This window comes from Nerophis lumbriciformis, linkage group LG04 (genome assembly GCF_033978685.3).
Source record: "Nerophis lumbriciformis linkage group LG04, RoL_Nlum_v2.1, whole genome shotgun sequence".
NCBI lineage: Eukaryota > Metazoa > Chordata > Actinopteri > Syngnathiformes > Syngnathidae > Nerophis > Nerophis lumbriciformis.
Genome location: NC_084551.2, coordinates 27,687,985 through 27,709,643, shown reverse-complemented (window position 1 = coordinate 27,709,643; position 21,659 = coordinate 27,687,985). Strand labels below are relative to the sequence as shown.

General features: G+C 38.5%; 1 protein-coding gene across 1 annotated transcript in view; it reads left to right on the top strand.

Moving 5' to 3' along the window:
• LOC133598515 (transmembrane protein 65-like) overlaps positions 1 to 21,659 on the top strand; it is a 77,195-nt gene that overhangs the window by 43,412 nt on the left and 12,124 nt on the right. The window contains exon 6 of the mRNA XM_061951214.1: positions 10,028 to 10,070. Coding sequence (XP_061807198.1) covers positions 10,028 to 10,070 — 43 coding nt within the window. The remainder of the gene's footprint in view (positions 1 to 10,027; positions 10,071 to 21,659) is intronic.

Here is a 21,659-nt window from a genome sequence, read left to right as displayed (position 1 = left end):
TTCATTATAATAGTATATGACTTGTGTTGCCACAGTAACATACTTCATACTACTTACATGATGAGCTTTTGATGGCAAACTTACAAAGTGTCAATTCACTGTGACACAAACCCTCTGTGTCATTAGCAGTGTTGGGTTAGTTACTGAAAACCAGTAACTAGTTACAGTTACTAGTTACTTTATTTCAAAAGTAACTCAGTTACTAACCCAGTTACTTACACCAAAAAGTAATATGTTACTGTGAAATGTAACTATTTAGTTATTTTTTTTAAATATTTATTTTAATTTTTTTAAGGCTCCCATTAATGCCCTTTTAGCCTTCATTTCAGTACTGTTATTATACTGGAGAATAACACAATCTGTTGATCAACTTGACATGAACATGAACCATGAACTCTGCTAAGCAATGTGGTCTACATACAACACACAAAGACAAAGATATGTTTCAAAGGGCCAATTTATTTTGGGCCAGAACAAATTGACAAAACTATTTTAAATAGCTGCAACATAACATACATAAGTAACAAACCGCATATTAACAACATGTCACAACATAGCTGTAAACCTGGCTTCACCCAAGGAAGGCACAGATGACATGATTATATGTCATGTCACTATATACAGCACACATACTGCTATACACATGCCTAACCAGGCCTTTTTTTCTCTCAAGGAATTGTGAAATAAAATCATGTCTCCAGTGAAGCCCAGAACACTCTATGCGTTTCCCCAGTTTTAGTTTAGAGAAAAGGAAAGATTGGCCTGGCCCACTAAGATCCCTCTTTATGTTCGTGAACTTTATAGTCTATACATTTAGAGTGATATGATAATCAAACACTCTAGAAGTCTAGAATGAAAGAGTATATAAGAGAATTGACCGAGTGTGTGTACCTTCAGTGCTGAATGATGAGCAGAGGCAGAGTTTGGAGTGTCTTCTTTAGCTTGCTTTCCATTTGTATGTACTCACTTTCCACTGTGTCCAGCTGCCTGAAAGCAGGTGACTCCACTGTAGAAATAGCCTGCATGTCTTCTAGCACATACGCTGCAATGGCTCTATCAATGTTGTCCTGGCTAGCAGTCCCTCCGTTAAAATCCTTAGGTGAAGTGTGTCTCTCTTTACTAGCTTCGTCCTAGCATGTTGCTTTTGTAGCTGTTTCAGCAGATTTGAATTGCTGTTTTGGGCAGTAGATGGGATCTTTGATCCAAGACACAACTTACATTTAACTAAAATACTATTTTCTTTGTGCTCGACAAAAGAAAAGTAGTGAGAATATCTCCATGTTAAGAAACTCGGCTTCGACTCCGCCATGATGTCTTGTTAGTAAACACAGACACGCCCCCCCACCCCACACACACACTCACACACACAGCGCGCGGCGCACCTCTCTCTTCTCCGGTTTGTGACACAGGAAGAATCAGAAGAACGACACTGCAACTCTCCAATAAAATACACTCAGATCTTCTGTTTCTAGCCAATACTATATACAAAATAACGCAGTAACGCATCATGTAGTAACGGTAACTGAGTTACTGAATATAAGAAATAACGTGTTAGACTCCTCGTTACCACTGAAAATAACGGTGTTACAGTAACGGCGTTACAGTAACGCGTTACTAGGAAACGCGTTAGTACCAACACTGGTCAATAGTAATGTTGACCAACAAATGTCTGCAGAAACATGTGCTTACATTAATTTGTATTTTAATGATCACTTCCTAGTCCATGAAAGTGACGGTTAGTGTGGTGCGTCATGCATATCAAGTTCTTCTTATTTACACACACAAACACACACACACGATAATTGTTGCAATCAGGATGATGCTAGTCCTTTGAACGGACATCTGAGCCATAATGGAATTTTGTAGAGGTCAGGTCATTAGGTCGTCAACATACTGCTGTATCTCCTCAAACATCCAGTGATTTATTTTTTTCTTTAGGATGAAGATTTTAAAAAAATATGTTTAAAATTACAAAGAAAAACATATATACTACAATCTTTTCTCCAAATTTGAGACGTTAATTGATTCCTTTTAAACCATTTAAATGATGGATTGGTTAGTTTTTATCTTAAGGATGGGCATAATTACCAATTAAGTCAATTAATTCATTGTATGAAATTGTGATCGTTGGTTAATTGATTGTGTCTTTAAGCAATTGAAGCAAAGTGGAGCGCACCAGTTGGCTTAGTTTGAGCCTTCCTTTTTAAGGGGCAAAGTCCTCCCAGGTTATTTTGTTCTAACGACTGTCTGAATAACAAAGCGAGGAGACAAAAATGTAAGTTGAACAATGCTACGAAGAGAGTAAGTACAAACATTAGCAATTCCAGCCCTGGCAAGAAAACAGAGCTCTACGAAATCCAGTGCATTACTTGACTGTTGGAGTGATGAATGAAGAATTAAATCGAGTAGTAACGCTATAGACGGCTAGAAGATGGAATGACACTTCTATTTCCGGTTGAAAGCTCTAAAAATAAGTGCACTGCAGCACCTGCAGTGAGAGAACTCGTCCAAAAGATGGTGCCATAGCACAAACAGTAACACATCTTTTCAGCGTATTTGCTGGGGTTTTTTGAAAACGATTTGCATTATGTTCGTCAGCGAAGAAAAAATCAATAAATTAACCGCACTGTCTTATGAAGAAATTTTCTTCAATTCATTAATTTTTCTATTCACGAACCCTGTAAATCGTAAATCGAAGTTCCACTGTGTAAGACTCAGGAAGTTTTTACTGTGCATTTTTTCATCAGAGCGTGCACTAGTAGTTGACAATTTTCAGCTTTTTCAAAAGAAAAAAAAAATTAGATACTTAACATGGGTTTTTTATCCGCTGCAAACTATAATCATCAAAATAAAAATAAAAACATTTTCTTTAAAAGTCCTTGATTCTGTGAGGAGTGATGACCAAATTGGGTCGCCACTTGTCATTAAGGGATGATTGTAGTTGGAAACAACTTGTCTAAAGAACAACACAATGTTATCACTTGGGCCATCATTCACGCAGTCCACTGTGGCACAACTCCTTCAGGAAGCAACACTGACATGGAAACAGGAATTCAGAACATTCAGAGAGAGATTCTTCTACTCCTAAAGTTTTTATACAGGCTAGTATTTTGTGTTTACCGCTTCTGTACTGAATGTCCCTAAAAGGCCGATCCTAATACATTACCATGTGGAAGCTGTCACCAGGATGTAAGGCACATAAGCGCTATCGGGCAAGGAAGGTTTGTGGTCACAGTTACAAGCTCAGAGATGCTTTAGATGCTGATTTTAGACAAGCTGCAGGCACTTTAACGCTTACTGCCTGTTAAGCTGGAGTGTACTGGAAGTTCCACTGCGGTTTATCCGATGCTTTGAGCCCAAACGGCAACAGATAGATGAAAGGAAGGAGCAGCTTCTCTTCCTTCCTCATCCTTACTTCTTCTACCATCGAGACGCAGCTCGATTACTGCAGCTCTGGTGACATTCGAGTTCCAAGCATCTGCCCTTGTAGCGCCCACACCAGCGTGATATAGTGCCAGTGTCAAGACTGCAATCAAGTCCACCAATCACACCATTTCTTGGATGCAAATGTTTATGGATGAGTTCACTGTCACAGATGGGGGCTACAACCGCTGCAAAACACTCTATGCTGCGATATATGTCTGTTTTATGGCTTTTGAGAGGTAAAAAAACGGCATTTGTGATATATTCTGACTGTACTGGGTCAGAGAACATTATGACCTATTGTCGCGATGTGAAGACATAGCCATCATAGTTTGTTTCATGCCTCATTTATTCACCAGGTTTATTTGTGCCGGACAATATTCTTGCAGACAAAATATCAAGATCCACTGCAGGTACAGACAGAGAGAGTTAGCAGGTTGTCAATTTATGTTATTTCAAAAATGCAACTAACTGTACTTTCATTCACTATGTAAAATAAAGGATTTGTATCTATCTTTTTTGTTTTCATGGCAATTCGATAGGATTTTCCACACACACCAATACACTAATTAGTGTATAACTAGTAGGATTTTGCATGTTTTGTTGATTTATTTTAAGAAAACAGCTGTCCCAAGTTTTTATCTGCTTCAAAATTATAGAAGTTTCATGACTTTTCTTACGTGCAGCGTAGGGTTGTACGGTATACTGGTACTAATAAAGTACAGTGACACTAATTGATTGAAATTGGTACTATACTGCCTTTGAAAAGTACCGATACTGTTCTTTCATCTGAGTGCCGCTGTGCGGCGGTGACTACAGAGCCGAGGCGCGTGATGTTGAGTGTGTCAAAACGCACACACAAAGTGCATACAAGCAGTAACATCTCGGAGAGGAAGAATGGCAAAAAACGACAATTCTACTGGTTAATGAAGAGGGTGCGTAAAGCGCAATATGGAGGTATTTGGGCTTTAAAACTAACGATAAAGCTCACGCTTTAAACTAGGAAGCGCCGCGCTTCAAGTGTTGCTTTAAAACTCGCCTCGCCAAATGCGGCGATTAGTATTACCACCTTTGCTTAAAACTTAGGTCAATATTTAAATAATAAGCATTCATATAAAGAGTGACAGGTAATAATGTAGTTGTTCGGTCTGTCCTGCTATTCGGCTCCGGTGCAGACCATAGTAGAGGAGCACAGGGGAGACGTTCCCTTCAGTTCACTTTACTCCGCAATGAGTCTGCTAAGCTCCACTTTCCGGTCAGAATTTGAGGCTGCCGATTTATGACAATCTGGTTGCTTTATTATTAAAAAAAAGTTAAAGTTAAAGTACCAATGATTGTCACACACACACACTAGGTGTGGCGAAATTATTCTCTGCATTTGACCCATCACCCTTGATCACCCCCTGGGAGGTGAGGGGAGCAGTGGGCAACAGCGGTGGCTGCGCCCGGGAATCATTTTGGTGATTTAACCCCCAATTCCAACCCTTGATGCTGAGTGCCAAGCAGGGAGGTAATGGGTCCCATTTTTTTATAGTCTTTGGTATGACTCGGCCGGGATTTGAACTCCCAACCTACCGATCTCAGGACGGACACTCTAACCACTAGGCCACTGAGTTAGTTTAGCAGGACACAAACGGACCCATTCACCACTTTACTGCGTAGTGTGCGCGCTCCTCTCTCTCTCTCTTTACTCGCCCACTCACTCACTGACGTCACTCAGCCAACACGTTGACATTTTCGCAAACACATAGTGTACACTCATAAATAAACCAGCTCCCCTGTTGTGCACATGTAGATACATAACATGTAGATACGTAGATGCGCACACAGCTGCTTGGATTGATGCCAAGTATTAGCGGAGTTAGGACCGCCCATCTAACATCAACTAGTGCAAGTAAAATGACTGAATTTGGTAACAAATTGCTACAATTTGTGTTTTATCTTTAACAGATGTGTGTTTTACCTGCTACATGGCTTATCTGGGTACATTTATCCATAGTTTTGTTTTTAGTACTTACTAATAACTGTATTTGTCTTAAAACACATACCAGGATTGGCAACCATAAATCATGAAGCATTTAATATAATGTTAATAAAGCTTTTTTATTATATTCTAATCTAATTCTTGATTATGGCAGACTATATGTAATATGGAAATTGTAAATTGTTCTTTGAGTGCAACAAGAAAAACACAATGTGTTTAATACCCTGTAATTTATATTTTAACCGTCTAAAATTGTTCTTTGATTGCAATAGGAAACATATGTTTACTGTATTGTAAGATTTTCTGTTAAAATAAAGCCAAAATTTACACTTTTTCGTAGTACCCTTTACCGTATTTGGAAAAGTATCGATATACATTTTGGTACCACCGGTACCACAATATATATACATGTTGATACATGAACAATCATATTACAGTATCTGTAAAGTATTCGCCCACATTTTATGTTTTGTTTGTACACAGCTAGCTTGACACTATGTAGTTGTAATAACAGGCATGAAGTCCTGCATGTATCATGATCAATATTTTAGTGACTCACTCGATGGACCACCTGGCAGGGGAAGTTTTTTCAAGTTGACTTTGGGTAAGCAATCCATTTCTGTCGGGTCCAGGTTCCACATCTTTGTCATGCCGACCTCACACTCTCGGCTTCCGTCTGCTCCAACGTTTCACCCTCTGTTTGTGTTCGCTTCTTTAAGCAACAGTTCATCCTCCGTATATTCAGCTATAAAAAGATAAGGTTGTGAATCCTCATTTATCCAAAATTAGTCGTCTTCATTGTCTGTTACCCAGTCTGCCATGATTAGAAAACTGTCACGTTTGTTTCCCGGAATAGGATCACACATTTGTTGCCAGAAGTCAGAAGTGCGTTGCTTTGAAAACGGAAATAAATGCGCTGAGGAAAAAGGTTCCGGTAATGCATAAGATGACCAAAATATGGTAAATATTGTACATAATAAATATTGTGATGAACACGTCTTTTACTACGTTATATATAGACTTGCATTGTGTATATGAAACGTTGATGGAGGGTTTTGAAGTTGATTTAGAGGATTTTGAAGGCTACAACGGTGATTCCCATTAGCCACATCTCGCAAGCGTTTTTATCTTCAAAATCCTAAAATAAACAAGACGTGTGTGTTCTTGTCTCTTATAATGACTGTGATAGATAGATAGATAGATAGATAGATAGATAGATAGATAGATAGATAGATAGATAGATAGATAGATAGATGGATAGATAGATATTAAAAAAAGTGCAGTTCCCCTTTAAGAAACTGTCCAAACTCAAATTGTTTACAAAGTACAAGGAAGAACAATCTTGATAAACATCTTAAACCTCAGCTCATAAAGAATGAATAAAGACATCAATGACTTCTGTTTTGTTTCATCAGCCGTTTACTGCCGCTACAGTTACAGGCATTGTTAGTAAATAATTAGGTATGTAAATAAACATTTACAAAATATTTCTATGTAAATATCTAATTTCCCAACACCCGGTGTATATAACTGTGGCTTATAGTCTGTTGCGGCTAATATACAAAACCCAAAACCAATGAAGTTGGCTCGTTGTGTAATTCGTAAATAAAAACATAATACAATGATTTGCACATCCTTTTCAACTTATATTCAATTGAATATACTGGAAAGACAAGATATTTAATGTTCGAACTGAGAAACGTAATTTTATTTTGCAAGTTACCCATACCCGAGCACGCCTGGGCGGCATGGCGTAGTGGGTAGAGTGGCCGTGCCAGAAACCTGAGGGTTGCAGGTTTGCTCCCCGCCTCTTGACATCCAAATCGCTGCCGTTGTGTCCTTGAGCAGGATACTTCACCCTTGCCCCCGATGAATGATGAATGATAGATAGGTGGTGGTCGGAGGGGCCATAGGCGCAAACTGGCAGCCTCGCTTCCGTCAGTCTACCCCAGGGCAGCTGTGGCTACAAATGTAGCTTACCACCACCAGGTGTGAATGAATGATGGGTTCCCACTTCTCTGTGAGCGCTTTGAGTATCTAATAATAGAAAAAGCGCGATATAAAATCTAATCCATTATTATTATTAATACACCCACATACCATCACAGATGCTGGCTTTTGAACTTTGCGCCAATAAAAATCCGGATGGTTATTTTCTTCTTTGTTCCGGAGGACACGACGTCCACAGTTTCCAAAAACAATTAGAAATGTGGACTCGTCAGACCAAAGAACACTTTTTCACTTTGTATCAGTCCATCTTAGATGAGCTCAGGCCCAGCGAAGCCGGCAGCGTTTCTAGGTGTGGTTGATAAATGGCTTTTGAATTGCATAGTAGAGTTTTAATTTGCACTTACAGATGTAGCGTCGAACTGTAGTTACTGGCAGTGGTTTTCTGAAGTGTTCCTGAGCCCATGTGGTGATATCCTTTACACACCGATGTCGCTTTTTGATGCAGTACCGCCTGAGGGATCAAAGGTTGATTCTCTGAACCTTTTGATGATATTACGGACCGTAGATGGTGAAATCCCTAAATTCCTTGCAATAGCTCATTGTGAAATGTGTTCGTAAACTGTTCGACAATTTGCTCACGCATTTGTTCACAATGTGGTGACCCTCGCCCCATCCTTGTTTGTGAATGACTGAGCATTTTACCCCGCCTGCAGCCCGAATGCAGCTGGAATTGGCTCCAGCACCCCCGCAAACAGAAAGGGACAAACGGTAGAAAAAATGGATGGATGGATGGGCTTATATACCGGTGTGGCTAATAGTCCGGAAAATCAGGTAACTTTCTGTTTGACAGCACTGCTAAGTGTATAGCAGGCTTGAAAAAACGTATTTTATTTATTGACAAGCTGCAAAGAAAGCCCACCTCAAACTTGCTACTGCAATGGCACACACACTGATATTAAATCTTGATTAACACTCTCATTGACTACGTTTCCATGCACTAAAATAGTCCGATTTCTCAAATTGTTAGTTTTGTTGTATTTCCACACCTATGTGTGAAGTCCAAGTGTCCATGCACTCTCTCTAATGTGACTATTGGTCATACGCAATGTGGGAGGCGCTTATTTACTTTTAGTGCAGATTAACGTATTGTTTTCCCAGTTACCCATGATATCACACTTAAACAAGGCATTTGCGGCTCCTTATAAGTCAACAGCGCAACTCTCCTTGCACCTGACGTCCACTGTAATATTGGCACATTCCGGTATTACAAATATTACCTCTCTAATGGCTATCTATGTTGATGTTAAACTGCAGACAGCATCAAGAAAGGATCTGAGGTTGCGCCACAAACATGACACTACTACCAAGTAGGTCTGTAATCGCTTGGTACAGGTCCGAAGCAAAGAAAGACTGGCAGGAGAGAGTTGTTTCAAAGGAATTTTCAAATGGAGAATCATGGAAAGAAAACTTTCAAATAGAATAGAATAGAAAGTACTTCATTGATCCCTGGGGGAAATTCAATGTCTGAGTTCATTCAAAAGGCTCTGTGGATTGATAGGAGTTTTAAATCCAAAGCAAAAGACTGGTCCAGATCCAGGTTGCTATTGTTCTGGACAAGCTTGCCAGTTGTGTCGTATACAGAATTATTTCTAATCAGTTTGAAGTGCATAATTGCAGCGTGAAGAGTTTTGCAAGGTACAAACGCGTATTTAGTGAAGCGAACATTAATGTAAAACGGCATCAAAATACATATATAAAAGATGCATCAATAATTGATTTTTAATCGAATTGTAGTTCCTGAATCGTAATAGAATCGTGAGGTGCTCAAATATTCCCACATCTAGTTGTTAAATGGGTTTTTTTAGAGCCAAACTATTTGAGAACACAGACTAGTTTAATACATGGACACGTAGTCATTGTGTCATGTGTTCTTCTGATTCTGTAACAATTGTGTGTATGAAAAGAGGAAGTAAAATGATTTGAAGCATTTCTTTAGCCTTTCTTGAATCTGTCACTCCTTTCATGAGTTTGTGCACATCCACTAGAAGATGACTATTTTTGTCAAGAGTGCGACTGCACTTCCAGTAACATGTGGAGGCGGGCTGAAAAGTAAATATTTCCATGATGGGGTTGTGGGCTGCATGGAAGGAAAAGCTTGGCATCCATTTCAGTCAATTCATCGTCATTTTGTGGAAACATTAGATGGTCTCCTGTGAGATTAGCAGAAGCTCACGTGTATGTTTGGAGCCAACATGGAGTTTATAGCATAGTGACGCTTCCTTCCAGCTGGTAGCACAATCACATTTCATCTCAGCACATACTGACTTCACTTAGCTGGGATCCTCTGTGGCTCGTTTGGCAACATGTGCTGATGTACAATCCAAAAATCTACAACAACAAACTGCCATGTTGAAGTGTTGTTAGACTTATAAAACTATTGTCGGACTAGTAATTTCAAATGTTCATTATTGGTATGTACGTTTTGTATGTGAGAGAATTAGTTCAAATCAAGTAGGTGCACTACCACCATTATAATATGCTGACGATTGGGTCTTCTTACAAACCCAGTGTGCGTGTGTGTTATCATTGTACCTCCCAGCCAGTGCTCCGTGCAAATCTGAGTCTAATAACTTCAAACTCGAATGTCACTCTGGTCTCTTCCTCCCTCAGCTGCTGCTCTCGGCAACTTGGTGTCTGATCTGGCAGGACTCGGGTAAGAGTTTCACACCAGCACACATAAACACACGCCCCCAGGCAGACACACTTCTGCTGCACACACTGTGACCTGACTTGAGATTTGTGACTCATTCTTGCGTATGCAGGGTAAATGCATTTTTATTACTAACTGTAGAGAACAATGTGATAGTTATTTTTTGTTTTATTTGGCAAATACACCTGAAAGATTAATGGTAATATATTGTATCATTGTGAAACCCCCAACTTCTCAATGTTTCACTGTACAAGAAAATCAAACAGCCTTTAGTTTGGATTTAGTTATGACATGGTGTATATTGACATGAATATGATTATTTCCGTGAACATAGTTTTCCATACATTGCACCCCATTTGCCAATCAAATTCACATCATTGTAGGAAACAATATACTTGTATAGTTAGTCAAGAAATATTTAATGGCCATTCAACCAAATGGGTGCCGAAAATAAAATATATATAAATTAGTAGGGGTCGATTCACATACAAATCTTGATTTTTATTTATTCTGATTCTAAATCAATTAATAATTTTCAAGAATCTAATTTTTATTTTTTTATTATAAAATTGGTTTCTTTATTAAAAATACATTTAAACAACTTTATTGACATTATTATTATTAACACTGTTGATTTTATACATTTTTATTTTTATTTTTTTGTATTATATTTAATAAAAATTATATTTGTATGTCTTCTCAATTGCTCTGTAAATTTTCTATCTAAAGTATTATAAAGCTGGGATTGGGTTGGAGTTGGGGTTGCTCTACTTTCTTTTAATAAAATGATCACATTCTGTGATTTTTTTTTAATACACTTTTAAAAATAAATGTTTTAAAAGAAAGAGGGTTTTTTTTTAGGCCAACACTGCTGGGTTGCAATCACGTGACTTTGATGCACTTCCGGGTTTCAGGCGATGGTTTATTGTTTATTTACCTGCATCAGTGGATATTTGGCCCTATTTTGAAAGCTTTAAAGGCAAATATATAAGCAACATGAAACAAATATATAAAATGGGATGTCATGGATTTATACACTCTTAAGAAAAAATATTTTTGAAAGATTTAAACCATTCATCATCCCCAAGACGTTACTGCTTGCTACCACCTCACTTCACTTGACACTAACATGGATTTAGAGAAAAGATTGGAGGCACATCATGTCTTTACATCTGGAGGGGTCCACAAATTCTGCATTAATTGGTGAAAGACAATGTTTGACTTATTCGTGCATTGCTATGTAACGTATTTGATTGACATAACAAGTACCATGCTGCTGTGATCATGACGCTAATGAGAAAATTATAAGTTTGTTTGCAGTTGATTTCCTGCTACAAATATTAGTCCATCCATCCATTTTCTACCGCTTATTCCCTTTGGGGCCGCGGGGGGCGCTGGAGCCTATCTCAGCTACAATCGGGCGGAAGGCAGGGTACACCCTGGACAAGTCGCCACCTCATCGCAGGGCCAACACAGATAGACAGACAACATTCACACTCACATCCACACACTAGGGCCAATTTAGTGTTGCCAATCAACTTATAGTCTCATTTACAATTCATGTCTGCAGTTGGTTTTACCGTATGAAGTTCATATTTTGTCTCATTATTTAGCTTTGTATGTCTGTTGTTCAGCAATGTTTGCTAACAATATTAAGATGCAGTATATGCTTTTGAGCCTACGATAGATTTATTCATCTAGTTTATTAATACTATTAAGGATATTTTCTTGATGCAAAAAAATATCACCAAAGACGCTATAATGTGGTCATCTGTGTCGAATAAAGCACTTGGCTTTCCTGCACAACAACAACAACTAAGTTTCTGTTATGAAAATCGACAACAAAAAAATACGGTGGATTGGACCAAATGTCACAATAATTATTGTTAGGACTTAATATGACGTTAGTTTATTTGCACAAGCAGGTCTTCATAGTTATATTTAGGCATAGCAACCACACAAGAACACAAACTGATGTCTGGTCTTTTCTTTATGTCTAGTTTTGCTCTCAAACACTACTAATATAGTAGAGAATAAACTTGAATGCATCGCAGAAAGTTTCTCAAACAAACCAAATGTTCAAACAAACATTTTTATAAAGTGATCGTTGCAGACACGAGCATGGTCCGATTGAATTCCACAAGATGATGAAAGTGATATTTTTAAGAGCAATTTCCTTCGATTCACTTTCATTTTTTTCCCCTGACTTTATTACCTTATGAACCACTTTATGAAAACTTTATGAATGCTCTATCCTATCGTTCTATTTGAACAACTGGAACACCCAAGAACAGAACAGCAATACGGCATTTTCAGCTCAAAATCTACACTCATGCTCAGTTGTTTTATTGCTACACTCGAGCTGGTTGACCATCATGTGAATTAAACCGCAAAGAAGAATATGACGTCATATGCAAACCAGCAATAAGGGAGGGAACAGGTGGTAGAGGTGAACGGCACCGTGTGTCCCCCCCCTCTCAGTAAGCTGTGGAGTCCCCCAAGGCAGTATATTGGGGCCTTTACTGTTCCTAGTATACATAAACGACTTGTCATCGACATGCGACCGTGAATTGTTCTTGTTTGCGGATGACTCGGCCCTGCTGGTATCAGACAAGGACAAGTCACAGGTGGAGAAATTCCTCAGTGCTCAACTCTGTAGAACTTGCACCTGGCTCGCTGACAACAAGCTATCCATACACTTGGGTAAAACAGAATCCATCCTGTTTGGGTCCCACATCAACCTTAAGAAAGTCAATGACTTCACTATAAAAGTGGGTGACATTGTTATCACCAGGAAAGATGAGGTCACCTACCTAGGTTCCATTCTAGAGGCTAATCTTTCCTGTGATAAAATGGCAACCAAGGTAATCAAAAAGGTCAACCAACGAACGAGATTTCTCTATAGAATCTCCTCTCTGGTCAACAAAAGCACCATGAGGGTTCTGGCGGGAACTCTCGTTCAACCCTTTTTCGATTACGCATGCACCTCCTGGTACCCTAGCACCTCCAAAACCCTCAAATCTAAACTCCAAACATCCCAGAACAAGCTAGTCAGATTTCTTCTAGACCTCCACCCCAGATCCCACCTCACTCCAACCCACTTCTCCAAAGTGGGCTGGCTCAGGGTGGAGGACAGAGTAAAACAACTTGCACTGAGCCTAGTCTATAAAATCCGCTACACCTCCCTGATACCGAAGTACATGTCAAACTACTTCCTTAATGTAAATGACCGCCATAACCACAACACCAGGGGGAGATCCACTAACCACGTTAAACCCAGATTCCGAACTAACAAAGGTCTTAACTCATTCTCCTTCTATGCCACATCAATGTGGAATGCGCTCCCAACAGGTATAAAAGAAAGGGCATCTCTATCCTCCTTCAAAACCGCAATAAAAGTACACCTCCAGGCAGCTACAACCCTAAACTAACACCGTCCCCGGATTGTTAATAATCAAATGTAAACAGTTAAATGTAGATACTTTTTCTTATGCCTTCTGATCTCACTCTCTCTCTCTCTCTCTCTCTCTCTCTCTCTCTCTCTCTCTCTCTCTCTCTCTCTCTCTCTCTCTCTCTCTCTCTCTCTTCTCTCTCTCTCTCTCTCTCTCTCTATGTCCACTACTTGCTGTACATATCCTGCCAAGTCAGACCTACACTGTTTCAATACCAATTTCTCTGTTCTCAATTGTTGATGACTGATGATAACAACCAAACCTAACCCCCCTCCACCCCCCACACCCCGGATTGTAAATAATGTAAATAATTCAATGTATACACCCTGATGATTATCTTGTGTGATGACTGTATTATGATGATTGTATATATATGATAGTATATATCTGTACAGTGTTTCCCACAGGACAGGCATCTATTTGTGGTGGTGTGGTTGGGGGGTGGCGGCGGCAGCGGCGATGACCAAGAAGAACGCGGAGTTGGAATATAATTACAACATTTTATGTACATATTTATATACAGATTTGAACAATTAGTGATTCACTGAAATATATTTATTAATTGTGGTTCTTACAAAAAATATATCTTATAAAATATAAAAGCTAAAATGTCTCTTAAAGCTCTGCCCCTTTAATTAGTGAATACTAAATAATTTAACTTTAGCCTACTACTACAACCATATTATTTACCAGCAACATGAAGTGAAACAGAAGCAGAGGTGTCCTGCCACAGTCAGTCAACCTCCTCCTCCTCCTCCTGCTGCTGCTGAACAGGTCGCACCTGTGGTCCGGACTGTAGGCCTACCTCCTCTCCAAGTCGAGCCCTTTTCGGCCGTTGAAAATATTTTTCTATACTCATCTGTGTGAAGGAGTGAACATCCAACATTAGAATTTATTACTAACGAGCAGAAGCGCTCTATGTACAGTGCCGTCTAACCTTAAGCGGCAGCAGCTCAACACATACAGGGTTCAACGTTAAGGTTTTTTTCTACTTGCCCGACTTCTCAAATCTACTTGCCCCAATATTTTTACTTGTCCTGCCTAGGTTTTTTTCTGGCTGTGTAGTGCTCATGGCTTATATCTTACTAAAATTCTTCCCGTTGACTATTTACAACACTACACAGTATTTATTATTATTATTATTATTATTATTATTATTATTATTATTATTATTATCTATAATTACATTTAAATGGCATTGCATACATGTAAAATTAAATGCTATTTCACATTATTTGACCAGTAGCAGTTACAGTCATCTGAACAGGTCAGCCACCTGTTTAAAGCCCGATCACAGTTGAAATCTTGAAATGAAGGGCCTTTAATGGCCAAAACATTAACCTGGACAACATTTAAACAGCTGGTTGGCTCAGATTTTATTCTTTTCATTGCATACACATGCTGCAGTGGACAGTGGACAATTTAGCTTCAGTCCATGTGTGTTTATTGACAACAGGGTTATAACCTGGACACGTTAGCTCGTCGGTATGAAAACACGTGACTGTTACTACGTGCGTCTGCCCCAGCCCCCGAGTCAAACAGCGGCGGTGTTAATGAAGCAGCGTCAGGCTGCTCACCGTCAGTGAAATGCTCGGTGAAATCGCGGATTAACGTTAAATATATGACGAGCCGCGAGCGATGCAGCTGTAACATATATTACCCTCGTATTTTGATCCCGTCCGTCCGTCCCTCTTCTTCTTCTTCTTCTTCTGGCCCACCAGGTGAATTAAGTGCTATTGGCGGAGTTACAATGCATAGTAGGCTACCGCCACCTACTGCACCGGAGTTGTAACTACAAGCAACATTCACAGACAGTCCCATTGCTTTTATGAGCGGTCGAGCGAGTCAAAAGCCAAAAAATCCATTTGTGGCGGATGTAATTTTTTCGTGGAGGGCCGCCACAAATAAATGAATGTGTGGGAAACACTGCTGTATCATGAATCAATTTAAGTGGACCTCGACTTAAACAAGTTGAAAAACTTATTCGGGTGTTACCATTTAGTGGTCAATTGTACGGAATATGTACTTCACTGTGCAACCTACTAATAAAAGTCTCAATCAATCAATCAATCGTACGTCAGCAGCGAAAATTAGCTTTTATCACCTGGCTGTAAACTGCAATGATGAATGAGGAGACTCCAATTGTTGTGCTCGGTGGCAAATTTCATTTCAGAATTCACCCCGATGGCACTTTAGATAAAACTTGTCACGTCACGGCGTGGTAGCGGTAGTTGACACCCCAAGATGCAAAGACAGGAGACACCGCATAGATAAAATGTATTCAATGTACAAACACAAAAATGAGTGCAGCTTGTAGTGCACACATAAGTCTACACTTGGTAGCTAAAAGCACAAAGCAAATAAGGCAAGCAACAACAACTAAATAATTCAGCACCCTTTAAGAAGTGTGGCTGACATATAAAGCCCTGTGATTAGCGATCAGATCTTGATCACTAATCAGAGACAGGTGTGTACACTCAGAGACAGGGCAGGAAAGTTACTGCAGGACAAAACAGGAAGTAGAACTGAAATAAGGAACAAAACACCCAACACAGGAAAAACACCAAACCAAGTTTTACCTGACCTGGCAGGCTCTGACAAAACTGTTAGCAGGTTTTGAGCAAATAAATGACATGCATCCAAGTACAACAAAAATTTCCTGTATGACAGTCTGACAATAAAATTGCATTTGTGTCTAAATGTTGAGCTCTTTTTTTGTTATTTCAAATCATGGAAGTGAGTAATATTGAGTGTATGGATATTGAGATTTTTTTTAATTCATGATTAATCAAAATTTAAAAATGTGATTAATATGAGTTAATGCAAAACCAACTTTTTTTTTAACCTATTGGTACCTGTTTTTGTGTATTTGGAATCTGCAAGTCCCAAAAATGTGAAATCAAAACATGGAGGCATGGCCGACATATTTATTTGGAATTTGCCCAATTTGTGATATTTTTCCCAGTGCATGTGACGTCAGCGGATATCTCCATATATGGTAGAGGTTTACCCAGACAGCTTTGTGCGAGTCCGCCATTGTAGTCTGCAGACTGGCTCGCACATGCACATGCATCCTCTGCTGTTGCCATTTTTAATACAAAGTAGTGTATAGTTCTAACTTAAGTTTGTCAGTAGACTCCATATGAACTCAAATAACCAAAATCCTTTAGAAATGTTTATTTTTTACACGTGTGGTACTCCTTATCCCAACTTTACTTCAAGTTATTTTCTTTAAAAAAATCTGGGGAAAAAACCAACTGAGTTTAAAAATAATTCAAACTTTAGTCGTGCACCTGGGTTTTCATTCAGTCCTGTTACCTTAACACACATAACCCCCTCTGAATAATGTGGAATAATCCATAAGTCACATGATCCACAGCAAGATGCATCATTCAGATTCGCTGCAGGCCATTGGAAAGCAGAAAGTATGTTCACTTATTTATTTTCTGCATACTCAATGGAATTTTAACTGTGACTGCGAAATAAAATTTCAGCAGTCCTGTTACCTAAATATTTTTTCTCATGTGTATAATTTTTTTTATATACAATTTTGGTTGGATCATTGTAATGTGTCACGTCAAGCCTGACTTTATTTTTTATAGTTCCTTATTTCTGTATTTATTTCCTTTCCAGTACTTCTATTGTAATTGCACTTGGCTGCTCCCACTCCTCTGGCCTGAGCGCTGTCTCCCTCACCTGTCCCTAATTTGCAATCTGGGCACACCTGTGCCTGGCTGCCAATCAGGCTTCTTTATATACCAGCCTGCCCTGCACATGCTGTTTGATCATTGTTTGTGACCAGTGACCACATAGTCTTGCTTCCATGCATTCTGTTGTTTTGCTTGCAGTAGCTTAGTGTTTGTTAGTGATGGGTTGATGAGGCCTCATGAAGCGTTTCGACACATTGCAAAACTGTATTGATACTGTGTCGATACTGTGTCACTAAATACTGACATCTGCTGGACATTAAAAATCCCTACAGGCAACCTATGGACCGACTCAACTGACACTGATTTTATGACCTAGTACAGTGGTTCTCAAATGGGGGTACGCGTACCCCTGGGGGTACTTGAAGGTATGCCAAGGGGTACGTGAGATTTAAAAAAAATATTCTAAAAATAGCAACAATTCAAAAATCCTTTATAAATATATTTATTAAATAATACTTCAACAAAATATGAATGTAAGTTCATAAACTCCGTGAAGCACAAGCTCAGGTTTGTCACTAAAATGTCTGTCAAAAATAACTGTGAAAAGAAATGCAACAATGCAATATTCAGTGTTGACAGCTAGATTTTTTGTGGACATGTTCCATAAATATTGATGTTAAAGATTTTTTTTTTTGTGAAGAAATGTTTAGAATTAAGTTCATGAATCCAGATGGAGCTCTAATACAATCCCCAAAGAGGGCACTTTAAGTTGATTATTACTTCTAGGTGTAGAAATCTTTATTTATAATTGAATCACTTGTTTATTTTTCAACAAGTTTTTAGCTATTTTTATATCTTTTTTTCCAAATAGTTCAAGAAAGACCACTACAAATGAGCAATATTTTGCACTGTTATACAATTTAATAAATCAGAAACTGATGACATAGTGCTGTATTTTACTTCATCTTTTTTTTTTTCAACCAAAAATGCTTTGCTCTGATTAGGGGGTACTTGAATTACAAAAAAATTCACAGGGGGTACATTGCTGAAAAAAAGGTTGAGAACCACTGACCTAGTATATACAATAATATAAACCAAGTCATTGTATTTCATTTAGGATTATTTCATAACTTCATTTAAATAAAAATATATTTTTTGTCTTTTTTAGATACAGTCAATAAATAATGTGAACATGTATCATAACATGGAAATCTAAGAGAACGTGTTGTGAATGAGGATGCTTGTGGACCTGGAAATTATTTTTATTTTTTTTACACATTTTTATTAAAAAAAAAAAAACAGTTTTTCCAACGTATTCAATTTTAGACGCTTTCTCTTCTTAGTTATTATTTCTCCGGCTGTAGAAAAGAGCCGCACACAGGGCGCAGAGGAGGCGTCAGTGCGACACAGTTTGCGTATCGGTCATGTGACCAAAACAGCTCATGATCGGTCACGTGACTTTCTAAAAGCGGTACGCGCACCGACACAGGGTTTCGCTCTTTGAGCTCGACGCATGCGCCGATGCATCGGTGTTGCCGGACCCATCACTAGTGTTTGTTGTTCCGCTTGTAATTGCATTTACTGTATGTTTCTTGTGCAATTCCCAGCTGCACTGTTGAAGTGAAGTGAATTATATTTATATAGCGCTTTTCTCTAGTGAGTCAAAGCGCTTTACATAGTGAAACCCAATATCTAAGTTACATTTAAACCAGTGTGGGTGGCACTGGGAGCAGGTGGGTAAAGTGTCTTGCCCAAGGACACAACAGCAGTGACTAGGATGGCGGAAGCGGGGATCGAACCTGCAACCCTCAAGTTGCTGGCACGGCCGCTCTACCAACCGAGCTATACCGCCACTGTTCCTACCCTGTTTTAAATATTAAATATACTCCTACGTGCACGCCATCTCCTGTCTCTGCGTCTTGTGGTTCAAGATCGTCAGAACATCACAGTAATGTGTTTCGTGACAAAATTAGAGGTGTGCATCTCTCCAAAATGAGACGACCGATATGTGTCTGAATACATGAAGAACAATACCATTTAGAAACGATACATTTCCTTTGATGCAATATTGTGTCATCTGGAACAGTTTCTTGTTTGAATAAATCACCCCTGTTACATTATAAACAGGGCTGTCAAATTAAAGTTAAAGTACCAATGATTGTCACACACAGACCAGGTGTGGCGAAATTATCTGCATTTGACCCATCACCCTTGATCACCCCCTGGGAGGTGAGGGGAGCAGTGGGCAGCAGCGGTGGCCGCGCCCGGGAATCATTTTTGGTGATTTAACCCCCAAATCCAACCCTTGATGCTGAGTGCCAAGCAGGGAGGTAATGGGTCCCATTTTTATAGTCTTTGGTATGACTCGGCCGGGTTTGAACTCACAACCTACCGATCTTTGGCTGACACTCTAACCACGACATGTTTTAAATCAGATTAATTACATTTTTGGAATTTGGGTTTGGTAATCATGATTATTTACAGGTGATTAAAAAAATTGCTTAAGAAAAGACTCCAATATTTGTACACAAATGCAATGTTATTGTCAGAATGTCATCCAGGAACATTTTCTAAAGTTTTACTTAATGTCATTCATTTTGCACAAAACTTGGTAACAGTTCTATCTCAAGTTCTTTCAGGATGTATTTTTTAGTGAAATTTGCCAGTGAGCACACCAGTCAGTCTCCTCACACATTTTTATACTGAAGTATGCATTGATCTGACCACTGACTGTATGGCGATTACGGTCAAAGAGCTTTAACGGTAATGATAAATTACATGATTAATCTAATTGTGTTTATGATGAATGCAATATTTTTTGTGATTAATCACACGAGTTAACTCTGTAATTCTGAGATTCGTAATTATAAATTATCTTAGGTCAGTTCTATAATTGTGGCACTCTTTAATTTACAATAAATATACTTTACAAATGACCAGCTGACAAATATTACTATGCTATTGTGTGTATTACTGTAACACATCCTGGTTGAAGCACTTTGTAAGCCCCTTAAAATGAAAACAGACTTTATATTCAATGTTCACTATTAGCACAAGTTGACTCTATCCTTCTTTTTTTATTGATTCATAACTTTGTAATCGGACAATCACCTGGGTTTGTTTCATATTTGGATAGATCTAAGGACCTCTAGTCAACATGCTATGAGTATAAATGCCATGTTAGTTACTCATGTGAGTGATTTTCCTCTCGGAACTTTGTTTAGAAATGAAGTTGTTCGAGATTGGTCAATACTTAGACTTAAGCTGAGACTAGATTTATGGACCCCCAAGGGAAAATGTTTGATCACAATAGCTCAGTTATGAGAAAAAAAGATAAAAAGAGCACCCTCAAAAGCACAAGAAAAAATAAAAAAAATGAAACACGATAAACAATACCAACTGTACAAAGGTGATAGAATATAATAAGAAAACAATAGAATGGGTAGACAATATAGGTGCTCCAAAAAAGTTCCCATCCAAATCACAATTGTTTGTTCCATATATAAATTGAGTCATAATTTAAAAACTAATTTTTTTTCAGTCTTATGTCTTTTAAAAAAAAAAAATTTAGGCCATCTCCATGCTTACTTGCTGTGCGTATACATCATAGCTTAGCAACTAAAAGGAGGTTTTGTAACCTGTTTTGAAAATATGTTGTAATTATTAAAACAAATAATGCATTGCAAGATATGGCTTGAATTGAAAATCATGTTGAATTGAGAATCAATTCTGAATCGAATTGCCACCTCGGATCGAGTTTCCCAAAGATGTTTCAGGCTAGCATACCTGTTTTCCATCAGTTAATCTAGCCTACATACAGTAGTTTCACTTGTTGCTGGATCATTTTGCTTTGTGCCTCCAAAGTGTTCGTCTTTTGTGCACTTCCATACTACACTACATGTTTTTTTTAATTATATAGCCGTTTTGCCTGTACTTTGCCTTCCTTGCTCTGCATCCTGGGATCCAAACCAACAACGGCAACATAAGAATGGGACAAATACAACATAAATTTACATGATTTACAATGAAAGGTATGTGATAACGTTGAGCAAGTAGTAACAGCAATAAACCATTTTTAACTCAAAATGTGAATTACCAGATTTAAAGTTTAAAAAAAGCCGAAATGTGAATTTATGCTGAGGGAGTTATATTAAACAAATTGCCCAGTTTCCGTGGAATGCTCTGTAATGTTTGGGTTCCAGTTTTTGCAGTGTAAGCTGAAGTAGGGAGTGGTTTTGCATGAAATAATATTATGGCTTTGAAAAAAAGTCCTTTATAGAAGCAGAACATCAACTAAAAAGTGATGTGCATGCTCTTTTTTCTTTGCATAATGTGTGGGAGTGCATAATTGCTTTGTAATTTTTTAACACTTAAAGAAAGTTAGTGGGCATTTGAAATAATTCATCATTATGTGTTGATTGTTGAGTGTAATTAAGAGTTAGAGCACATTAAAATGACTGCAAGAGTTCTAACTGCCTATCAAACAGACT